The 25,042-nt window shown below is 49.6% G+C and overlaps 1 protein-coding gene across 2 annotated transcripts in view; it reads left to right on the top strand.

Annotated features, from left to right (window-relative positions):
• CLPB (ClpB family mitochondrial disaggregase) overlaps positions 1 to 25,042 on the top strand; it is a 71,391-nt gene that overhangs the window by 24,304 nt on the left and 22,045 nt on the right. For both annotated transcript variants that reach the window (XM_083499549.1, XM_083499550.1), the window contains exons 5-7: positions 702 to 830; positions 11,884 to 11,981; positions 18,546 to 18,660. In XM_083499549.1, coding sequence (XP_083355675.1) covers positions 702 to 830; positions 11,884 to 11,981; positions 18,546 to 18,660 — 342 coding nt within the window. The remainder of the gene's footprint in view (positions 1 to 701; positions 831 to 11,883; positions 11,982 to 18,545; positions 18,661 to 25,042) is intronic.

Genomic DNA, 25,042 nt, shown 5'->3' with positions numbered 1-25,042 from the left:
TCAGATTCGTTTCTGTAGCCATGAGGACTAGCAGCGTTGATATCTGCAGTCTTCCACTCAGCTAACAAAAGCACATTCATTCCGTCAGATATTTGAAGAGCAACAGCAGAAGTATACCCAAATCTTTTCCTGGAGGAGCAGGCTTATCAGTGGCTATGCCATGGGTAGGCAAACTAAGGCCCGGGGGCCGGATCCGGCCCAATCGCCTTCTCAATCTGGCCCGCAGACGGTCCGGGAATCAACGTGTTTTTACCTGAGTAGAATGTGTCCTTTTATTTAAAATGCATCTCTGGGTTATTTGTGGGGCATAGGAATTTGTTCATATTTTTTTTCAAAGTATAGTCTGGCTGCCCACAAGGTCTGAGGGACAGTGGACCGGCCTCCTGCTGAAAAAGTTTGCTGACCCCTGGGCTATGCTCTGTCTCCACAGTTAGAAGCAACAGTGCTTCTGAATGCCAGTTGCTGGAAGCCCCAGGAGGGTTCTTGCGCTCAAATCCTGCTTGCAGGTTTCCCACAGGCATTTGAGAAACGGGCACTGGGCTCCATGAGCTCCCTTTGGGCTGATTCACCAAGACAATGCTTATGTTCCTCTGATGTCCCCTTCTTTGAGGACCACCTAGCTAGATGTCTCAGCTACTTCTCCTCCATCCAGCAGTGGCCATGATTCATCTTCTCCCCCTGCCATCCCCTTCCCTTTGCAGTTCTGGTCACACGGGAGGACGACTTCAACAACCGCCTGAACAACCGGGCCAGTTTCAAGGGCTGCACAGCTTTGCATTATGCTGTGCTGGCGGACGATTACTCCACAGTCAAGTTGCTTCTGGATGGAGGTAAGGGAAGAGCTGTCATCACTGGGCGTGGGGAGGGCAAGGGGTGCCAGCTGCCCGCTGGAACTTTGGGCGCAGAATCTGATGATAGAGACAGCATTTTTAGTCAGCATAGTTGTTGCGCACACACAAAAGAAAGAAAATGGCTCACATTTTCTTTTTCTTTACATATATTTACTACATAGCAGGTATAATAACAGATGCCAAATAAAATAAAAGTAGAAAATAATGACATTCAAGACCCAACAAGCCTGCTATCCCAGCTATCCCAACCTGGTTAGCCCCCTAAAAACTCTGATACCCCATTTTTAAATACGATATACTCCCATACAGACTCCTTACAATGCGTTTAAAACCAAAATCGCATTTGGGTAGAAACTGTTTCTCAGGCAGCTAGTCCTAGTCTTTATAACCCTGTACAGTGGTACTTCGGGATGCGAACGGAGCCCTGTTCGCATCCTGAATAGAATGTAAGACGTGATGGCACATCTGTGCGGGCCGCGTTTTGCCGCTTCCGTGCATGCGCATGACGTCATTTTTGAGCATCTGCGCATGCGCGAGCAGCGAAACCTGGAAGTAACACGCTCCATTACTTCCGGGTTGCCGTGGAACGCAACCTGAAAGCGCTCAACCTGAAGCACATTCAACCCAAGGTATGACTGTACCTTCTTCCAGAAGGCAGAAGCTGAAAGAGATCATTTCCGGGGTGCGCACTATCTTGCGCTTATCTGTGCAGCTTTCTTATGGCACCTGGAAGCGTAGATTTGATCCAAGGTGGGAAGAGTGCACATATTTCCATACCCGAATCAAAAATAATAAATTAATATCACAAGGTTCCAAGTAACGCAATTGGGTTTATATTATCCTGCACCTTATTATTCCAAAAACATTATTTAAAAATTCTCAATAAAGGCATTGTCTTGATGTCTGCCCTCTCAGCCTCTTGCCATGTACATAAGCTTAGCCTTGCATACCACGTCCCAGATTTCAGTGGTCTGTTCTCACATTTTCAAAATATTTAGTGGGGGCTCTGATCTCCAGGGCCCCTGCATGGTGCTGCTTCGTTGACTCCTCGTCTCAGCCTCTTGTTCAGTAGGGACTTGTGGGTGCTGGCGAAGGCAGGCAGGCCGGCCGACCTCAAGGAGAGGGGCCAGCTTCTGGTGCTTCTCTGAGCCCTGGCCCCACGGCATCGGCAGATTGGGAGCTTTGCATGAGGGGCTCTTTTCATGGATGTTTGGGCAACTTGCACGCCATTTTGGGGGGCTCCTTTCACGTGTGTTTGGAGAAGCTTTTAGTCAAACAGAAGCGAGGTGGGCTGGCGCAAGGGTCACGACCTCCTCTTTGGGGCTTACTTAGTTTAATGTGCTGGAGCCCACATTCTCGAAGCCTAGTTTCCCAGGGAGACTCCCAACCTGTGGCTTCCCTTTGTCCTGAATGTGGACGTCCTCCCGCCTGCCCTCCTCCCGCCTGCCTGCCTCCCTGCCTGCCTCCCCCAGTGCTAGTCCTTACTACAATTATCCCAGCCCCCCAACACACACACCCCCAGTGCATTCTTCGGATTTTGTTCCAACTCCATCAGAGTCTTGATGGTCTTTTAAAAGCTCGCTGCCCTTTGTGAAGACAATGTTGCCATGTGCTGTGCCTTTGACATTCGAGAGCTGGGCGCTTCCTCCGCGCTCGAACAGAACAGGCGCCCTTTGCCCTCTCCTTTACGCTCTTTCCACACCTGCCTTTTTTCCAGAGTGCCCTCTGGTCTGGCCAACACTTCCTCCTCTGCTGGCCACTCTGCCCTCGGGGCCAAAGCCATTAACCACCCAGGCTCCCCGCCTTCCCTTAAACAGCCACCTCGTCCTTCGGTGGGGGTGGGGGTGCTGTCCCTTTCAGCCCCCGCGGCCTGGCGAGGGGCAGCCTCCACCTCACTCCGTCGCCGTGGCCTTTGGCGGCCCCCTCGCTGAATCACTTGACCCTTCCTTGTGGTCAGCCTGTCCGTGCCCAGCAGACCGCGAGATGCGAGTCCCCTCTCTCTGTGGGCCGCTCGCGGGCTCCTGACCTGCACTGACACCACTCAATGGCCTGCGTGGGAGAAGGAACGCCTGCCTCGCAAGGCACTTTTCAGGCTTCATTCAGCCCGTTCCATACCCGATCGATTCTTGGGTTTTGTGTTCCTTTTATTGGCCCAAAAAGGGGCCCAAAGCAAGCAGCAAGCGCAGGTTGGTGGGGGCTTAATAATGCACGCTGCCTTTTGAAAACGGTCGTAGCATATTATTACGGGGCTTAAAACTTTCCTCCACCTTCTTGCTCTGGGGCATTTTGCAGCCAGAGAGCAGCAATCCTTGGCGATGGAAGGTGCAAGAGGAGGAGGAGGGTAGCGTGCCCTGTTTCTATAGGGCTGAGTCCTTCCGCTTCTTCTGTGGCAAAGTCCCTGTCCCTTGACGGAATGAATGGGGCAGACAAAATTAGCAAAGGGGTGGAGCAACTCCCCAGTGAAGAAAGGTTACAGCATTTGATTTGGAACTTTTTCACTGAGAGAAAAGGCGAATCAGAGGGGACGTGATAGAAATTTATAAAATTATGCGTGGCATGGCGAGAACAGATAGAGAAAAGTTTTTCTCCCTCTCTCCTAACATGAGAGAACTTGTGAACATCTAATGAAGCTGAATGTTGGAAGATTCAGAACAGGCGCAAGTTAAACAGCCACAGGAGGCAGTGGTGGCCACCAACCCAGGTGGCTTTAAAAGAGGATCGGACTAATACATGGCAGGAAGGACTGTCAGTGGCTAATTAGACTAATGAATTAGTCTAATTTTGATTAGTCTAAATCCACAGTTGGAGCCAGCCGTGCTTCTGAATACAAGTTGCTGGAAACAGCAGGAGAGGAGAGAGCGGCTCTCATGCTCAAATCCTTCTTGTGGGTTTCCCATTAGGGCGTCTAGCTGGCCGCTATGAGAATAGGATGCTGGACTAGATGGGCCATTGGCCTGATCCAGCAGGCTATTATGTTTTTACCGTGTCTGGATTCTTTGGTTAAATAGGATAGCCCTCTGCTTCATTGGCTGATTTAGTTTTTCCTCAGAAGGTGAAATACTAATTTGCTCATGTTCCTGATTACCTTAAAAGAACTCAGGTGGTAGGTGTGCGCCTAGAATTGTGTAATTGGCCCTTGCATTCTCTGCTGTAGACACAGGCCTCTTGGAAGCGTATTTCCATGAATGGGCTACCGGTCCCAGTGCCCTTGTCTCACCCCTGGCATTTGTGCAGCGCAAAAGGCAGCAAGGACCGTTGTGTGTGGGCTCTTGCCCCAGCGCAGTGCCTGTCTCTGTCATTCGCATAGCAAAAGACTGTGGTCTGGTCCAGTGATGTAGGTTGGGATGATTGCAATGGTGGTGTCACATCAAGCAGAGCTATGGAGAGGTCAGGTGTGGGCACAGAAGGGAATGTGATGGAAGCAGCCCAGAGAACTCCTTAACAGGAGTACTGACAACCCCCTTTGCATTTGCAACTTATGAGTGCAAATGCAGAACTTACAAGGTTGTTCATTTCCAGTCTCCACTTCCAAACAGACCCCACGGTTTTGGGGGATGTTGCTCTTGTCCCAGTGCAGTTGCCACTCTTCCTCCCACGTTGTGGGTTTGCCCTTAAAACAGAGGAGCATCTGCCAAGGTCCTCTCCACCCACCCAGTCCCTGCTTCTCTGTGCCTAGATCTCTCTCTCCCTTTCTCTCTCTCATCCTGCTCATATTTACAAGAGAATGTGATAAATTCCGTATTGATTCCTTCTGTTGCACTGTAAATTTTGCAAAAGATGATTAAATAGTGCAATAGAGTCTGCCAGCGCCAGGGCTCAATATGTTGTGGGCCAGCGGTATCGACCCCCCATATCTGAAGGCAGCGAGCTCCAACCCCAGCAGCCCCAGACCAGTAATTAAACTCCGGCGAGACCGGGATGTAAAAGCCAATCTTGTCACGGCGTCGAGGGCTCCAGCGTCCCGACACGGGGAGCGCAATAAGCGCCTGACCAGCAGCAGGTTTATGTCTGTGTCGAAGCTTTTAAGAATAGTTTCCCCACAGGGTGGGGAGCAAATGGAGCCCTCGGAAGTCTTTCTGGGCACAGAGGTTTTCGCACTGACACAACCATTTGTAAGACATTTAATAGCGCCATATAAAGGGAACGGGGCGGGGGAATGTTTGTGTGTGTGTGATAGGAGACAGAAGTCACTGACTCTTTTGCACTTGTTTTTTCCTTGCTGCACACACGGGGCCAAGAAGGTTCACACATTCGTGGCGGCATAGGAGAGGGGGAACCGCATGTCTGAATTCCCCCTCAAAGAAAGAAGTCAGTGGCCCTGGAAAGTTAGGAGGAGCCTCAAGCCCTAATTCTCCGTAACACACTGACTTTCCATGTGCCAGGCTATTCTTGACATTAGAGAGCCACAAGAATGTAAGAAGATCCTGGAGAATCAGGTCAGGTGGATCTTCTCTACAGCATTTGACAGAAGGAGAAGTTATCCATTCATGTTTGGGTATCAGGCATCCTGTTCTCACAGCGGCCGACCAGATGCTTGCAGGAAAGCTGCAAGCAGGAGTCGAACACAAGAGCGCACCCACCGCCTGTGGCTTCTAGCAGCTGGTATTCAGAAACATCCCTCCAACTGTGGAGGCAGAGTAATAGCCTTCAATTGCCCTCTTCTCCTCCATGAATTTGTCTACTTCTCTCTTGAAGCCATCCAGGTTGGTGGCCATCACTGCCTCCTGTGGCAGGGAGTTCCGTAGTTTAACTATGCGCTGCATTAATAAGTCCTTTCTTTTATCTGTCCTGAATCTTCCAACATTCAGCTTCCTTGGATCTCCACAAACTCCAGTGCTAGAAGAGGGGGGGGGACATTCCTCTGTCCAGTTTATTTCTTTAATTGATAACTCAAGGGCATATGAGCAGTCCTGCTGGATCAGGCCAAAGGCCCATCTAGTCCAGCCTCCTGTTCTAACAGTGGCCAACCAGATGCTGCAGTGGTAAAACTGCAAGCAGGATTTGAGCACAAGAGCATTTTCTGGCAAATGGTATTCGGAAGCATTGCTGTCTGGAACTGCAAAGCAGAGCCATTACGGCCAGTAGCCATTGATAGCCTCAGGGGACTAATGTAGTCCAGCACCTTGTTCTCCTAGTGGCCAGCCAGCTCTTACAGTCTGTTCCGCTTCTGGCCATTTAAAAACCAGCTCAGATGAAGAAATCACACAGTACATCCAGAAAACTTTCAGATTCAAGCTTATATGAGGATCTAATGGGAAGGACTTTTACAATTTTTGGCCGCTTTTGAAAACCCTCTCTGAGTACACTCCTACTGTGGGTAATGTGTTGCAGTGATGCTACAGCAAAGAGAGTCTTCTCTGCTCACTGGCCTCCCTTAAACAGCAAGGTAGCATAAGTGACCTCTCCATTCTGAAGGAAATCAGCCCTGAGTGCTCACTGGAAGGACAGATCGTGAAGCTGAGGCTCCAAGACACCTCATGAGAAGAGAATACTCCCTGGAAAAGACCCTGATGTTGGGAAAGATGGAGGGCACAAGGAGGAGGGGACGACAGAGGACGAGATGGTGGGACAGTGGTCTCGAAGCTACCAGCATGAGTTTGACTAAACTGCGGGAGGCAGTGGAAGACAGGAGTGCCTGGCATGCTCTGGTCCAGGGGGTCATGAAGAGTCGGACACGACTAAACGACTAAACAAAAAGCATAAGTGAAGTGCTTTGTGCATAAGAACCTAAGAAGAGCCTGCTGGATCAGGCCAGTGGCCCATCAGCATCCTGTTCTCACAGTGGATGGTCAGATGCCGTAGTGAGAAACCCACAAGCAGGATTGAGCACAAGAGCAACTCTCCCCTCCTGCAGCATGAATTTGCCCCGTCCTCTTTTAAAGCCATCCGGGTTAGTGGCCATCCCGGCCTCCTTGCAAAGGCAAGTTCTGTAGTTTAACTACGCAGTATGTGAAGAAGTCCCTTTCTTTTATCTGTCCCGAATCTTCCAACATTCAGCTTCGTGAGATGTCCCCGAGTTCTAGAGCAATTCTGTGGTGCTATGTAAATAATGGTTGCTGTTATGGAAAGATTCCCTGAGATCTGTGACTTGTTGCACCTTGGCTTCAGAATGTAAAAGAGCCAGCACAAGGTGGGGGCCCAGAAGAGGAGACCTTGGCCCTTTTGGAGGCGGCTGGAGGGTGCCCAGCACCCCAGGTGTTCCGCCCTTCTGAGCTCAGTTGTATAAATATTCCAGGAAGTGGCTTTCACCTGTCATGCCCAGCTGAGACAGGTGACACTTTGTCGTCGGTAGAGGTGATTAGAACCATGAGCTGTTGGCAGAGAGAGCTGGATTTATTGCGGCTGGCGCAGAGCTGCTGCTATCTCCGTTTTTAAAAAGCTACCTGTGAAGTATCTGTGCCGCCCCATATCAGAAGCACGTTTATTTTACTGGAAAAAGGGTGATCATGTTAATTCAATCACGGTGAGGCTCAGGAGGACAGGAGTCTCTTTCTATTACTTTAACTAGCCATGTAGAGCAATAAGGATGTCAGGGCTTGTCAGAGATGATGGCTGATGACACGGCGTCATCCCTTGTACGGCTGTGGAGGCGGCTTCCTCCTGGCAAAGGCTGGACTGGCTGTTTTGGGGCTTGAAGTCAGTCCTGCTGACGGTAGGCGACATTTCATGCACTCACACACTTCCAAAGTCCTACTGTGACTTCCAGAGAAGAAACCTTGCAGCCAGTTTATTCCTTGTAGCTGATGAATACAGTTGCTGCTTTGGATATCTCGCTCGCATAGCAATTTTTTTATTGCTCTGCTTTGGATATCTCACTTGTATTGCAATGAAAATGATGGCAAGAGGCTACTTGGGTCGATGGAATAAAGCAACATTAGTGTGGAGACCCTACGGCTTTAAAGGGCCAAGGGGGCAACCACCTATGTGGTGGGTGGACGATCTAAAACTAACAGCTGGTTTTATGTGGGTACAGACCAGAAAGCAAATGAGAGAACTTGGAAGAGGCGTATATCCCCTGTAAAGAGAGAGGAAAGGGAGCAGTTTTATCATGGAAGGGAAGTGCAACACAGTTCTTTCTAGAATCACAGAGATGGGGTGCTGAAGGCAGCCATCTCGTCCCACCCATGGCTGCTGCAAGTGGGAGGTTCTTTGCCCTGCAGAGCTCCACAGATGCAGGGGCACTGCTTTGAGTCAACAGGGTTGTTGTGCATAGAGCTGTACGTCCAGATGATGCAAACAGAGTAAAGCAAAGCAACATTCTGCAGGGATCAGCAATCATACGAAAGCTGGTCTGACCCGGGAGATGCTTCCTTCTTTACCCCAGTATTTGACAGTGTTCAAGGCAGTGGATGCTGGAGGAGACTCTGGAGAGTCCCATGGACTGCAAGTAGATCAAACCGATCCATTCTGAAGGAAATCAGCCCTGAGTGCTCACTGGAAGGACAGATCCTGAAGCTGAGGCTCCAAGACTTTGGCCACCTCAGGAGAAGAGAAGACTCCCTGGAAAATACCTTGATGTTGGGAAAGATGGAGGGCACAAGGAGAAGGGGACAACAGAGGACGAGGTGGTGGGACAGTGTTCTCGAAGTTACAAACATGAGTCTGACCAAACTGCGGGAGGCAGTGGTAGACAGGAGTGCCTGGCGTGCTCTGGTCCAGGGGGTCACGAAGAGTCGGACACGACTAAACGACTAAACAACAAGGCAATGGGTGTATACAAAGCCCCTCCCATCAAACCATGCCACATTTTTGCTATGGAGCAGGACCCCATGCCAAGTGGCACACGGCATCCTCCTCTTCATCCCTCTTGATGACTTTAAAAGAGGATTAGACAAATTCATATTGCTGGCTGCTATCCATGAGTTGGAGGCAGTGATGTATTCAAATACCAGTTGCTGGAAACCACAGGAAAGGAGAGAAGAGGGTGCTGGACTGGGTGGTCCAGAAGGCTCTGCTTATGGAAAGAGGGAAGGAGCCAGACTCTGAGAGCTGTATTTTTTATGTAAACAAGAGTACCTTATTGTGAAATTTGTTGTCATTATATTAATTATTAACAATTGCAATGCCTTTCTGCACTACGGCAGCCAACAGCAAAATTATCAAGTACAAAATCAATACAAATACGACAAGCAACGAAGGCCAGGAGGAATTAGAACAGCGATTTGCAAATGGGAGCAGCTATAAACAAAAATGCCACTTTAACAAGCGGCTGCCAACAGACCTAAGAACCAGACTCCCTTTTCGAACATGCCCCTCCCAACCCTCCGCCACAATGCGCAGAGATGGGTTTTGAAAGGGATCAGACAGAAAGCAAGGAGGATCGGATCCAGCCATGGGTGGGTCTGTGGGGCTTCCATGTTCAGAGGCAGTATACCTGTGAGTAGCAGGCAAACCAACTTGGCAGGGGGTCTTGCCTTTGTGGTGGCCTGTTTCCCAGGTGCTTCCAGCTGGCCACTGCCTGGGACCGAGGCTACTGGACCTGCTGGACCTTTGGGCTGACACCGTCTCTCGCATTTGTATGCTGCCTCCTAAGACAGATTGGCACTCCTCCTGCCGCCCCTCCCAACTTTGTATAGGGGATTTGACAAAGTAGCATCCCAGCTGCAACCCCCCTGCCCCCCCAGTCAGTCTCTCTCTCTTTTGCACATTTTCCTCAACCCCCCCCCCTTGCCCTGCAGTTATTAACAAGCCAAAGCCATCCGGCAGAGCCGCATACATCCATAATCTCTTCCCTCAGCCCTCCGTATTGACAGTTATCTGGAATCTGAAGGAATTCAAGACAAATGATTAAGAGGATGGAGTTAATAAAATTTGAAAAATTGAGACCTGTCAGTCCGCTAAACTTTTTTCAATACCACCGACAGGAACATATTTCCCCAATGAGTGACCTTCTGCAGCTGCTCGGGTCCTGCGCTGCTGGGGTGGCGTTGGGAGCGAGCCGGCCTGCTATTTATCAAATATTATAAGCCGGGGCCTACTAATAATATGAGCTGAGCTGGGGAGGGCAAAGGCAGGCAGGCAGGAGGAGCCTGGGGCGTTGCCCAGGTGTTGGTTCTCTGCCAGAGACAGCGAGTGGGAGGTGACAAATTGCATCCCATATCGGCTCTGGGAGGCTGGTGCCCTCTCAGCAGGCGTGTGCCCTGTGGTGGCACGGAGCGCAGTCCCTGCTCCTTGGGGCCAGCTGCCCCGACTGCAGAGGGGCCGAGGTCAGGCCAGGGCTCTGGGGGGAAAGCCAGTGGCCACCCTCTGCGACGACAGCAATGATGGGTTAGCAAGTGTCTTGACACCCCAGTTATTTATTGAAGCATAATATTTTATTGCCGCCGGTACCGGAGGTGGCCATCGACCGCTTGTGTGAGCCTGGTTCTATCAATTATTGCAGCAATTAGTCAAGTCGTCAAAGCCATTAACAGGGGGATTAGGCCAATATTGGTTAGCCATTATTAATAGATCAACGGGAGGAAATTTAGGGTCTTCCATGAGGAAGGCAGAGCTGGCCTGGAGGATGCTCCCTTGTAGGGGCCCGAGGAAACTTCCTCCTCCTCTTCCAGAAGAGCACAAAACTGTTGTGTAAGAGAAAGAATTGTGCGTTAGATGTGGGTCACTGTCTCTTTAAAAGATATTGAGTGCCCAGGGCAGGCCGTATATAATCTCACCTGTTCTGATCATACTTTTTATTGGGCGCGACAAGGCTCACAACAGAAATTACTCTGCGTTGGATGTTTATGGAGCACATTTTTCATTCTGCAAGCAAATATAGATCCCTATATGCCAGATGTTGGAAATAGCTAATCTCCCTCTCCTGGGTTCGTAGCAGCAGATCAGCCAGTGCCAACCACGCTGTGACAAGGCGACAAGCAGAACACTGTTTCCGGGGTTTGGAAATTGCACTGCAGGCACCAGGATTCTACCGCGGAGCTGCCTGTTGCTGCTCTCAAAGCCCATTTGTGTGGTGTGCGCATAGGCAGCTGCCTTAAAGCAGCTCAGAACCTTAGTCCACTGAGGCTGGCATGGTCTTTTCAGACTGGAGGTCTCTAGCCGAGAGAATCCCCCCTGCCATCTCTCTTGCTCAAGATCCTTTTAGCTAGAGATTGAACTTCTAACTGCTTGATTCTGAACCTGGGACTTGGTGAGCAGAGCAATCTCCCTGCCACTGAGTACAATTTCCACTCACTCCGGGGTCTTAGTGGACACCGTCTCTAAGGAAGAGTTAGTTCCCCTTTCCTGCAACTAATTGTTATCTGATGCCCTTCTTCATGTTCCCTTTCCATGGGAGCTCCAGAGGGTGGAGACAAAAGAACGTGCCTTTTCGGTGGTGGCTCCCTGCTTCTGCTGTCTCTGGGGCGGCTCGCCTGCCTGGCAGCAGGCAAAAACATTGCATTTTAACCAGGCCTTTGGCTTTTTACTATAGCCTTTTAGAGTGATCTTTTTCTTTGTAAGTTTCTTTGAGATACTGTGGCAAAAAAGCAAGTAATAAATAACAGTAATAGTGAGGCTCTTTAAAGGAAAAGTGATCGTCCCACGACGAGCCATGAGTGAAAAGGTACAGAGGTGAGAGATTGCACGAGGGCCCTGAGCAGAGAGAGCAAAGAGTGGCTAAGGGGCACAATCGCTTTCACCCCTCCTCTTCCTGCCATCTTTTGTTGTCATGTTGGATATTAGCAGCCCACAGCAGGGCAGTGTCCCACAGCAGAGGCCATGAAGCAAGAGCACCACGGCCTATTTGCGGCCACTCCAGCGGGGCTGTTGGAGTTCTGTCGGCCCTTGGCGGGAGAGTGGACAGCTTGCTTCTCCAGTGGGGTGATACGTTTGCCCCTGAGTTCTGCAGCTTCCTTTTGCCTAGGCCTCTTGTTCCTGGTGACACATCCCTTTTGCTGTGTCCTTTGACATCCATACGTGTCGCCGCTGGTGGCACATTGTCCCTTTTCTGATCGGAGCAAAGGTTAAAGAGGACCCCGGATAGCTCAGAGGCTGTAAGCTGCCTGTCATCTGACTCCATCCCACATGTTAAGCTCTGTCTTTTCCCTTCCAGGTGCCAACCCCCTGCAGAGAAATGAAATGGGGCACACGGCCGTGGATTACGCACGGGAGGGGGAGGTCATGAAGCTCTTGAAAGTGTCTGCAACAAAGGTGAGGATTCAAAGACTTGGCTCTCATGGGTTTCTCCCTCCCTCCCTTTTAGTGCCCAAATCCAGGGGTGGCGTAGAAACTGTCCCAGGGTCTTGGCCTCAGAGAGAATGTTGCGAATTCGCTCTGTGCTCAGCCGGAGATCGACTCATATTCAGGGAATTCTTTCTGTTGTTAATAAATCCCACCAAAGCATTTCAGGTTACCTCCAATGTATGCCTGCCTTCCTGTTCCACCCTTCAGAGAGGTGGGCAGCAAATAAAGGGGTCCGCTGCCCTGCTGTGCCAATTTTCTGAAATTTGGGGGTTGGATTCAGGGGCAACTCAAGTAGATGCTGTGCCCGCGCATGCAATTTGAATGCATCCATGGCTCTTGGGACAAAGGTTCCGGGATCCGATGGTGCTGCTCTGGACGCTGACAGCTCCCCTGTTGCTTCTGCAAGAGGCTGGGCGTGAATGGGAAGGGCGGCACACAACCGTGCTTGGTGCCACCTTGCTGGCAGTGCGTCCTGTTGTGCTGCCCTCAGCAGAGAGATGGGGTAGAAAATAACTAAACTTCATTATGCCAACACTCCTCCTGTTGGTAAGTGCTACGGGTGAAGAGGGCAATAAACATAAGAAGAGCTCCTGGATCAGGCCAGTGGCCCCTTCTAGCCCATACCACAACCAGATGCCTGTGGGAAACCCACAAGCAGGATTTGAACACAAGAGCAACTCTCGCCTCCTGTGATTTCTAGCAACTGGGATTCAGAAGAATAGCCATCCATCATGACTGGTAGCCATCAAGAGCCCTCCCCCGTGACTTTGTCTAGTGGTCTAGCTTGGTGGCCGTCACTGCCTCCTGCTGCAGAGAGTCCCAGTTTAAGTGCGACGTGAAGAAGGACTTCCTTCTATCTGCCCTGAATCTTCCAACAAGAGGAGGGTCTTTGTGCCATTGCATAAAGGAATGGCACTTGTCTCCATGCATCTCGGGGGGCTTCAGAAGGATGAGGAATTGGATGGGTCACAGCAGTCCTGAGCCTGGTCTTTTGCAGCCCTCTGGAAAATGGGCCCCCAGACAGCAGCTTCCCTTTTATTCCCTCCTCTTCTTCCTGTCCTCACCCTGCTACCAAGAGTCAGGCCCCTCTGTCGCTGTGCCCCATTCCCAGCCCAAATGTGTATGGGCAGGCTCTTGCTGTCGCCTTCTTCTTCTTGGGCCATCCCTCGTAACCGAGTAAGATTGTCTTCCATAAACACAGGTTTTAACCATGAGCCCGTAAGTGACTGTGGAGGCCAATTCTGGATCCACACGTCCTTCCACAGTGGGGACATAGGTTTCCGGGTGGGAGTTGATCACAGTGAGGGTTTGCCAAACGTGTCACCACAACCATAGGGGCTCTTTCGCTTCCAGCAACGGTCACTCGCTCCGATGTTAATATGCTTTTGCACCACACAGGGTGGCAGCTTCCAGGGCTAGGACAGAGGAGCTTGTCCATGCGAGTTCTGCCAAGCGTGTGGCAACCCACCCCCTCGCAAGAGATGGATGCTGTTGGGAATGAGCTGTTGCTGGAGGGAAGCCGTTTGAAATTTTTATAAAGGAAATGTCAGGAGTTGCATGCTTAAATCTCAGCAAGGAGAAGGGAGAGAGAGAGTATCATGCTAACTTTAATGGGTCTCTGGAGCCTTCCTCCATGAAGCAGAGCTGCCCTTTAACTAACTTTTTCTCCACAAAGCCTTTGGATGATGAGGGGGGGAGACGCACAGATCTGCGCAGAGATGGGTCTTGCTGAAGGAGGCGGCAGCGGGTGCATAAAAATCTCGTGCTCTTTGGGGCTGCTTGGTGATGAATGTGCAGCTGAGGGGTGTGTAGTGGCAGAGGGGTTGCCAGTCCTGCTTCCCAGCCCCGCCGAGAGTCTTTGAGAATTTATTGCTCATTTTGATCACTGCTGCAGAATGAATTGGTGGCACTATTAACGGGACAGACACATCCCATCGATTTTATTTACATATGCTGGTGACAAGAGCAACAAGGAGTCTTCATATGTGAAATCAATTTGTTTTTAGGAAAAAGTCTCCTGATCCAAATGGCCTGCTTCTCGTGAACCAGAGCCACCAGGTCAAGGCTGGAGTGGGCCAGCTAGCGGCTCGGTTGGCTGTTGGGCCTTCCTCCACCTTCTCTCCCAGTTTCCACCACCAGTTGGAAGCCGTTAGCAGGCCTGTCCTCGAAGGGCATGGGTGCTCACTGGCGCACTCCCCATCGCAAAAGTAGATTTCCAAACACTTTTGCGAAAAGGCCATTGCACCTTCCCTCCTAATCGCCAAAGCCTCTTCTCTCTGCAAATCTTCCCGTAATTGGAGCTGTGACTGGGAGGGGTGCCAGGGTCTTTAATGAGCAATAAAAGGAAAAGAACACAATTACCTGGCTCTAAGAAGGATCCCGCTGTTGACATCTCAAGGTGAGGCCTCCTGGCAGAACACATGGAGCATATCTCCAGTTGTAATACTTGGCCTGGCACTCTGGTAAACTCCGGAGTTTGATGGGACAGGTTGGTCCCACCTGTTGCACAGTGCAAGGAAGCTGTCTTATATCTGCTTCCATGGAAGGTTCAGGATGGAGAAAAGAGCTTCACACAGCACACAATTAGACTATGGAACTCACTCCCACTGGGGGCAGTGATGGCCACCAACTTGGATGCCTTTAAAAGAGGCTTAGGCAGAATCATGGAGGAGGAAGAGAGGGCTACCTGTGGCTATTACCCATACTGGCTGTGCTCTGCCTCTACAGCTGGAGGTAGCTTCTGAATGCTCGGGTCCTGCTCGCAGGGGGCATTCGGTTGGCCACTGTGAGCAGGTGGCCCCTGCTCTAAATTTGTGGCTGCTTTGCAGTGGGCCTGTGTTATTGTTCTAATGTGTGTGTGTGTGTGTGTGAAATATGTACATGCATATAATATTCTTTACTTCAGATGTTTTTATACCACTTAGCTGCATCTCTTACTTACTTACATCTCTCAGCATGTACATGAAACAAGCCACATAAAATGAAACAAGAAAACAATACAATTCTTTATCATAATACTGAACCCTTCCTTAAAATGCTTGCTGGAACAAGAACATCTTCGTCTTGCTGAATTTCAGCCAAGAAGGCGCATTTCTAATCTCAGTTGGCAGGGAGTTCCACAGGTCTGGACCCAGGACACTGCATGCTTAGCTTCTAGTAGTTAAGAGCTGTGCCCACGGGGGACAACTCCCCACAAGATCTCAGTGATTAGATTGGGATAGAATACAATACTTTATTGTCTACTGTGGTCCACTTTGTGCACCTTGAATGGAAAAGGGGCATTTACATTTAAAGAAATTAAATACAGTGGTACCTCTAGTTTCGAACTTAATTCATTCCAGAGATCCATTCTTAACCTGAAACTGTTCTTAACCAGAGGTGTGCTTTCACTAATGGGGCCTCTTGCTGCCGCTGTGCCACTGGCACATGATTTCCGTTCTCGTCCTGGGGCAAAGTTCTCAACTCGAGGTAACTCTTCCAGATTAGTGGAGTTTGTAACCGGAAGCATTTGTAACCTGAGGTGTTTGTAACTCGAGGTACCACTGTAATAGCCCATGCCTATGCAAATTTACTTACAGGTAAGGCACACTGGAGCTTACACCCAGGTAAATGTGCATAGGATTTCAGCCAAAGCTGGGTGTTCTGGCTGCAACCGCAATGTCACATAGCAGTGAGTTCCACAGGTTGTTTGTGCATTTTGCAGAGACACTCACCCTGGCTAGACTGTTGGTTTCAGCATCTTGAGTCTCTGCATTTTGAGAAGAGACCTTTTCCCAGAGGATGTAAATTAAACACACACAAAAAAAGAATCTCACTTCAGCAGGCAGATGGAAAAGAAAGGCAGTCTCCTTGCTGAGGCAGCCCTTTCTGGGGTTTTGTCCATTCTTGAGCTTTTGTGTAGCTCTCTCCCCCTTCCCCCCGCCTTTCCTCCCGCCCGTCAGTCACATCCGATAACATATATATTATGGCAGAGCTGCTCTTATGCATTATTTTCTTTTCAAAATGTAAAGAAAGAAAAGGCAGGAGGAAAAAAATTGGCCTATATATTTGGAAAGACATAGATGTATAGATGGGGCCGGAGTAGTTTGAGGCTGGTGATATATACGGAGCCTGAGGGAGCGACACCATTGGCGCTCTGGATTCAATCCAGCAAGTGCCGTCCCACTGGGATCCGCAAGGAAGTTATTGCTCCATTTTGAAGCATCAGGACTGATGGGGTGTCTCGGTTACAGGGTAGACAGATAACAGCAGCCAAAATTGGATTGGTTGCTATTTATTTTTTTTAACTTCTGTCAAGGTCACTACCATAACAGGAAAACACCAGAAAAGCCGGTGGACTGCGCTGCCGGTTTCTCAAGCGGCGGCTTCTGCTGCCGCTTTTGCGACAAGAGCCGGTGTGGGCTGTGCTGCTGAGTAGGGGGATCAGACCACGGAGGGTGGTCCAGCGTTCTCTCCCCACCCACCCACAATGGCCAGCGTGACAGTGACAGCCCTCTGCTGTTGCTTCTCCTCAGCACCTTTTCTTAGAATCTGAGAATCGCTGAGTTGGAAGGGACCCCAAGGGCCATCTAGTCCAACCCCCTGCAATGCAGGAATCGCGGCAGATTCTTCCAATGGCCCTCGAGGTTTTCAGCCCTACACCCTTGTGCAAATTAATTGAAACAAGGCCTGTTTTCTATCTTACTCGTAATCCTGTACTCGGAACAAACACGAATAGCCAGTTGGTCATTATGGTGTCGGAAGCCTGCAGCCAATAGAAGGAATGATGCACTCGCCACAATATATTGAGGTGCTACAAAAGAGAGTTATTCCAGAGCTGGAAAAGAGGTATCCTGACAGTACTGGGATATTGCAGCAGGACCTAGCCCCCTCTCCCACATCAAAAGTGGTGAAGAAATTCAGGACAGAGCAGCAAAAACAGGTACTTGATTGGCCAGGGAATTCCCCAGACATAAATCCTATTGAGAATTTGTGGGCTATATGCAAAAGTCCCCTCTGTGCTGTAGACTGTACGACTATGGAGAAGCTTGTTCAGGTGCTGATTCAAGTGTGGTACAGGGATCCGAAAATCAACAGTGACTTTTTGAAACTATTAAACTCCATGCCAAACCGTGTTCAAATGCTGCTTAAAAATAGCGGAGGTCGTATCTGTTACTAATGTATGCATATGTGAGTTTTGCACATGTATATGTGAGTTTTGTACAATAAACTACATTGTTTGTTTCAATTAATTTGCACAAGGGTGTAGGGCCCATCTTTAACTGAAGCATGCACGTGGGGACCCACTTCTTTATTTTATTTTTAACCACATATTTGTATCTTGGATCAGTCACCTCTCACCCTCCAGCTGAAGGCAAATGCATTATTTTAAGAAATACCACTTCATTTCCCATGCATCTGAAGCTGAGGAGCCTTTCCTTCCCCCTTCCATAAATCTCAAGAGATGCTGTTGGAGAGAGAGCGTGGCCACCCAGTTTGGGTAAAGGTAAAGGGACCCCTGACCGTTAGGTCCAGTTGTGACCGACTCTGGGGTTGCGGCGCTCATCTCGCTTTACTGGCCAAGGGAGCCAGTGTACAGCTTCCAGGTCATGTGGCCAGGATGATTAAGCCGCTTCCGGAGTGGTACCTATTTATCTACTTGCACTTTGACATGTTTTTGAACTGCTAGGTGGGCAGCAGCAGGGACCGAGCAAGGAGAGCTCACCCCATCTCGGAGATTTGAACCGCCTACCTTCTGATCGGCAAGCCCCAGGCTCTGTGGTTTAACCCACAGCGTATAGTGGGCTAAATCTCTTAATTTGAGGATCATAAATGCAAGGCTGTGTAGCAGGGAAAGGTCAACTTACTCCCTGCTCACCTGCTTCTTCCCAGTGCCCCCCCCCAAAGCCAGTGTACCCCTAGGTCTCTCTCTGGCACATAGAGAACCTGTTCTAGAAGAGAGGTCCCCGATTCCCTTCTCTTGCATGCTGGTTTTTAACCCCAGAACCCAGTGATGTCACCAGGTTGCATAGCTTTAAAAGTAAGAGCTGTTTGACAGTGGAACAGACTCCCGTGGAAAGTAGTGGATTCTCCTTCCTTGGAGAAGCAGAGGTTGGATGACCATCTGTCACGGACACACGTAGGGTAGGGCATTTTCAGCCACCCCAGGCTTTCTCTGTCTCTGTCTTCCTTCCCCTCCCTCCTGGTTTTCTGCTGCACTTTAAAATGCCCCCTCTTTTTGGGAGGGTCTGCGGCGATTAAGCTTTTTTTAATTAAGTTCCCACTGGTTCATTTTTGTGACCTTTCTCTGCCACCATGGATGCAATTCTGATTATTTTCCTTGCATATTCATTTTACATGTGTGTCTGACTCATGTTTGCTAAAAGCATTGGACATTCGGTGGGCTATAAATGTATTTAAATGGATAAACACGTTATTCCTATACCCAGCTAACCTCACGGCAGGTGACAGAGAAGCTTGTCGCATGGACGTCCTTACAGCATGGATGTTGCAGTATCTTTTTAAGAGAGCAACTTCTTTTCCTTTCCACAGTTCCAGGAAGAGCAGCGCAAGAGGGAAATAGAGGAACGGCGAAGGTTCCCACTGGAGCAGAGACTCCGGGAACATATCATTGGCCAGGAGAGCGCCATAGCAACTGTTGGAGCTGGTAAGATCTGGGGCTCTGATTTGATTAGCCTTCTGCTCTGCAAATCCTGCAGAGAAGCTGGAAGAGGGTTAGTTAGTGTGTGTGCACCCACACGTGTGTGTCACATAAATGCTATGCTATAATTTTATTTAGAACGTGTGTGTGCACAAAACAGTCAAGAATACCTTAAGCTGCAAAGCCGAGAATTCTAGCTTTTAAAAACTTTTATTCTTGTTTGTGGAGTTGTGTTTTTAATTGCTGGGGTTTTTTCTTTGCCTGAGATGAAATCCAGGAAAATACAAGGAATTTTGTCACCAGTGGAGGTCTGGGCACAATTGTGTGTTGCAGCTGCCTACAGCTGTAGCACATAGCCCTGCACTTTGGCATCTGGTGCAGAATTCTGACTCCTGAAAATGTTAGATTTCATATCTGGAAAGAAAAATGCATTTTAGTTCCTAGGATTGCAGGAATAAGCTTGGGAAGTGTTTCCTTATGAAATCATAGATGCCACGGGAAGGACACAGAACCAGGGATTCGGTTCCCTTGGTCTGCAACAGTGGACCAGATGAGAGGAATGAAACGAAAGATGGAGCCATAGCATGGTGGTGGCCATGATCCTTTGGCCAAAAAGCTGGGGGCGATAAGAGTTGGAATCCAGATCCTCCTTAGCATCCTCAACATCCTCTCAAACGGAACTGTTTTTTCAGATGATCTCTTAGCCACACTGAATAGAGCAGTATTACTACTGCACTGCTTGTATTAGGAAAGGAAGCTCCTCTTACTGCAGTGTATAATTGCTTCAGCCTTTCTTGCCATAGCATTACTTGGCTGGCTTTTATTCCAGATTGGAGTTTTTTAAAGCAATATGCACACTGCAACCAATAATAATAATAATAATAATAATAATAATAATAATAATAATAATAATAATAATAATAATTTATTTGTACCCCGCCCATCTGGGCGGTTTAAATCTTTCTCTGTGCATCCCACTCTGCTGGTGAGATCAGGGTGTGCATTTTGAGCAGTGCTTTCCCCCCAAGAAAAACAGGCACTGATACTCAGCATGAAGTTATCGCATTAAGTGTTACACTTTTTAACAACAGAAAGAGGTTCCAATACCGCATACCCTTGAGTACCCCCGGGGAGGCACTGGTTGTGAGAGACAGGATTGTACGCCGTTTGTTTTAGTGGTATCTCAAGATAGCAAAGAAATAACATTTTTCCTCCCTGACCTGCTAGTTTTCTGTGTGCAGGCTTCCTTCTGTTCTGCTTTGTGGCAGGGGGGAGCGTTCAGTCACCTGAACCTCCCGCTTCCAGGCAGAAGGGGTACATGGCACACCCAAATTAGCCACTTTATTCAGAGCTAGGCTTTGTCAGTTTTGCAATCCATTACAAAGTTTCTCATGGGTCGCCTTCCATGAAATAAAAACTTTTATCTCTGGATTGGCCTTCAGAGAATGCGGCAGAGTCACAAATAAAGTTGAAATGTGGGGTGGTTTCTGAGTGTCTGCTCAGCGCATGCCCATCCTGGGGACCCAGAGGGTGCTCCTCTCCCAAATAAAGTCACTCTATGTCCCGCAGCCTGTCACAGGAGACAGGTCCCTCCTCCAAAACAGAGAGCTCTTTGGAACTTGGGACTGCACTGGGAGGCAGAAACAATGCGAACGACTTCAGGGCCTCGGAAAGTATCTCTCTGCCCTTCTCCCGGAGTCCATTGTGTAGTAAATAAAGAATATTAAAACTCTTTGTCAACCTCCTGTTACTGAAATCTCCCCCTGTTGCGTTTGCGAGACCATTAACGGCGATAAATGGAAGGAAGGGGATGTGGGCTGCTGAAGCCTCTTTTTATATTTTAACTGTGGCCAAAGGCCAGGCTGAGGAGCCCCCAGAAGGCAGAAACTGATCCTAAGCACGTCCTAATGGGCAGTCCTGCCCCTGCCTGAGTCAGGGATGGTTCACACAACCTACTCCCTGGCGGGAACCATCCTCACAGCTCTGCAGAGAGCCCAGCAAAGGCCTCTTTTGGCCTGTTAATATGAGTCATGAAAGACTAGAAGAGGGAAGTTGAGTACAAGTCTGGCTGGCCTTCTCATCGCCTGAAATCCCAGCTCCCAGAACCTGCAGCCCTCCAGAGGTTTTGGACTACCTGCTGTAGCAGATCGGGAAAGTGGAGTTTAATGTAGAACAGAGTGAGCTACATTGACATGTCACCTGGCTTTGGACTCTTGTCTTGGATGAAATAATAAGAGCTATTCAACATCCCTTCCAGTTTAATGATTTGGAGGGTTGGGGGGGGGGGAGGCAAGTGGGACAATGCCTGCGAAACCACTGAAGCTTGATAGAGCCTAAGCAAAGCCCTTCTTGGTGGAGGATCTATATTCTCTGTCACTGTTTACACTGCCTCATGGCTGGGATGAGAAAAATGAAATCAGGGGGAATGAATATTGATGTGCAGATTTGATAAATTTGAATAATTTGTAATGATCGTATCCTTCATGTTTTCAGTGCATGGGCCTTCCTGGGCACTGCGCAAAGATCCAATCAAGGGCCTTGTGCCTTCAGGCAAAAATAGTGCAGAAAGTGGCATTTTTTCTGGTTGCAGAAAAGTGAAAAGTGGGCAAGGCCCCTCAGGTCCCTTCCCACCTTTGCTCTGCCGCTGCCTCCAGCTTTTTAATCATCTTTCTGCAAGCATGAGTTCTAGGGACATAAGAAAGAGCTTGGTTTCTCTAGAATCTGACGGGCCTGGGTGGCCCAGAGCTGTGCTGTAAATGAAGATCGCGGGACGTAGTTTGGGCCTTGGGTTTGGGAGGGCGAGGCTCTCCCCTGCAAAGGCACCACATGTGCACCCTGGTTAGAGAAAGGCTGTGCCTGGAGGCAGCAGCGGGGGCTAATTAGGGAGCTTTGATTAATGGGCAGGGCCTCTCTCTGACACAGGTGGTGGTGGGGCTCGCGAGAGCAGCTGCCTTCATGGAACTTCCCTTTATTGAATTAGGCAGGACCAGGCGCACTCTGCCTCGGGATATCGCGCCAGGAAGGGGAGGCTTGCTGGTGCTTTTGCTGCCGCCTGCCCTGATGGTCCCAACCTGTTAAGCTTTGACGTGGGTGGGTGGGAGGGGGTGTTCTTGACACACATACCCAGTTACTCTGAGTAGCCCTTGCCCATCTTTCAAGAGGGGCTGCCAAATGCAGGGCACACTTGGCATACCTCCTGACTGCGAAGCGACTGCTGTGCTCCCGGTCTAAATGCTGCAGCAATGTGCCCCCCACCCCATGCCAGTGCACGTTGGTGTGGGGAGAGGAGTGTCAGGAAGCAACCCTTAATTCAGCTGCTAGCTTGCTAGCTCTTCATGCTCCATCCCACGACACGGGATAGTTGACAGTTGTCAAGCAAGAATTCTTTGACTTGCGTTTAGGGTCATACCTGGCGCCTGCTTTCTTGCTTCAGTGGGCTCACTGGGACCCAGTTTGAGGAGCCCGATCTGAGGCTCACAGCTTACATTCAGTCTGTTGTCTTCTAGCCTGTTGTCTCGCTGCTTCTGCCCAGTGTGGTTGCCCAGGGCATCAACTTTGTTGGCAGAGAGAGAAAGTGCATTCAGGTTCTTGGGGGAGCAAGGGTTGGCTGCATGCAACAACAAGAGGATGTTTCCAAGGGATGCCCCAGAATATGAGAACATAATGAGTGTGCTAGGTCAAGCCAGTGCCCCATCTGGTCCAGAATCCTGTTCTCACAGTGACCAACCAGATGCCTCCATGTGAAACAGGACCTGAGCATGAGAGCAACTCTCCCCTCCATCAGTCTCTAGCAGCTTGTGCTCAGAAGCATTGCTGCCTCCAACTGTGGAGGCAGAGCAAAACCATCATGGCTAAGTAGCCTTTGACAGTCTTATCTTGCTCCTTAAATCTGCTTAATCCTCTTTCTTAAGCCATCCAAGTTGGTGGCCATCACTTCTTCCTGTGGGAGCAAGTTCCATAGTGGAAAAGGATGAAGATGAATGGTCAAGAGTGGATGCAGACATTCAAAATGAGCAGCCGCTTGCATAGCTGTACTGTGTTGCTTTCCCACTTATTTGGTGGGCGTTTTGCTTGTAGTAGGAGCTTGTAGTTGTCTACACTGACTGGCAGCAGCTGTCCTCAGTTTCAGACCAGGAGTCTTTCTCAGCCCTGCCTGGAGCTGCCAGGGGTTGAGCCTGGAACCTTCCGCCAGGTGTTCTTCCCATTGACTTTTGGCCCTTCCTGTAGAGCAGCACAGGGCTTAAAGTTTAGCACACTTTTCTTGGAGCAGAGTGGGAGTGGGCTGGCGGCAGGAATCTGGCCCTGTTTCTGCCTTGACCCCTTTGGCCACCACCTTCCTGCCCAGCCGACCCACGTCTGCTCATCGAACTGAGCCACCGCAGCAGTGGGGGAAGCCAAGCAGAGTCCTTTGAATGCCAGTGCCTTGCCTCACAAGGGCAAAGTTGGTCTTTGGTTCATGCCCGAAGGACGTTGCCCCTTTGGCGTCACGAGCCCGGCCAGGCCAAGAAACCCCACAGAATGAATTGATTTGATAAATGGACATTTATTACACTCACAAATTGGCTGAAACCAATTTTGGTCACGTCAACCCCTGATAACTGCTGGGGTATTGATTTGTGTAAAGTAATACAGTGAATTTATCAGTTCAATAGCCAGCTTGAAAGGCCTCTCAGAGACCCAGAGCTGTGGCGGCTCTGCAGTTACGGAGGGCAAAAGAAAGCCCAGGCTGGAAAGAGCTCTGGAGCCAGGGAGGCCCAAGGTGGCAGCGCCTGCCTCCTTCCCTCCCTCCCTCTCTTGTGCTCTTTCTCTCTCTGCTGCTCCCAGAATTTCAGCCAGGGCTGCTGTGCCTTAGTTCCTCCACAGCCTTTCTGCAAGAGTGAGGAGAGCGTAGCCTTGCAGAGAACGGATCTGTCTAAAATAGGGGTTGGATTCCCCCCATGGCCAGGTGGTGCAGATGTCCTGGACAGCTCAGTTGGTTACAGCGTGGTGCTGATAACGCCAGAGTTGTGGGCTTGATCTGCTTCTGGGACAGCTGCATTTTCTGCACTGCAGGGGGTTGGACTAGATGATCCTCAGGGTCCCTCCTAACTCTACAATTCTGTTATTCTACGTTGAGCCACCGGCGTCTTAACTGCCACTTCAGCTGGTCTTTGCTCTGTTGCTAACCAACTCTTTCACCTTCCAATCCTAGGCAGTGCTGCACAGTGTAGCTATCAAATTATTTTTATCTTCAGGAAAAACCCTTGCTGTCTTTTTCTTGGTTGGCTTTTGCAGCAGCCCTGCCAGGCAGACCTCCATTATGCCCATTTTGCAGATCAGGAACTGAGGCCGAGATCACCATGGTGGTCCAGGTCTCCCAATTTCCAAACTGCTAGTGAGCAATTATGAGTTGCTTTTTGCCCTTTGCTCAAAGTCAATATAAAAAATATGTTTCCAAGGGATCTTGCAAGAGTATCGCAGAACCTGCACGCCGAGAGGGTCTTTCTTGCATTTTACCTGTGGAATTTCAACCAGCCAGCCTTCAGCCACATATGTTTGAAATCACATGAGTTAAATATGCTTCACATGTGGCCGTACTATAATGCTTCTGAATAGCAGTTGTCCCCACAGGCAACTGGTTGGCCACTGCGGGAAAAGGATGCTGGGAACAGGATGCTGGGCTCGATGGGCCATTGGGCCTGATCCAGTAGCCAGGCTCTTCTTCCATTCTTATGGAAATGAAGGAAATGTTCAAGGTGACTTTGTCTGCTCCAGAAGGGGAAGGGCAAGGAAGGAAAGCAGAGCCCTCCTCAAAACCACCATCACCTGGCTGCTGAAAGTCCTGCTCAGCACCACCTCCACCTGCCAGGATTTTGCCAATCACTCCCCAAACACTTCCACGCATATCCTTTCAGGTGTGAAGAGTTAACATTTGCTTCCATTTTAAAAAGAAGAAGAAAAAGACCGAACTCCTTCCCCTTCTAAAGCCCACACTTTTCATGGTGTGACTCTGGTCATGTCAAACTGCTCCTTCCTTTTGCACAAGGAGGAAATGGCGTCGCCACCCTCTCCCAAAACAATCAGTTGAGCAAGGCCTGATTCCAGCCTCAAATTTTCTTGCTTTCATTTTAAAAACACATGGAAGGAAACAGGCAGAAAACATTCAGAGATGCTCATATCTCTCTCTCTCTCTCTCTGTTGTTGAAAGGATCATTATTTGGAGCCCCGTGTCTGGAAAAGCTCACTGGCCCTTCTCCAGAGTTCGTCCTCTGCCTCTGGGTGCTTCTGGACAGGCCGTCCACATTGCCCTTTTCTGCAAGAAGCACAGTGGCCTGTTTTCAAGCACCTGGTGGTTCTCATTTGCGCTCTCTCGCTCTCTTTCTCTCTCCTTCTGTCTTCCTTTCCCTCC

This window comes from Podarcis liolepis (genome assembly GCF_965112155.1).
Source record: "Podarcis liolepis genome assembly, chromosome: 4".
Classification (NCBI taxonomy): Eukaryota; Metazoa; Chordata; class Lepidosauria; order Squamata; family Lacertidae; genus Podarcis; species Podarcis liolepis.
The sequence above is the reverse complement of the archived record's forward strand: the minus strand, read 5'-3'. Positions and strand labels throughout refer to the sequence as shown.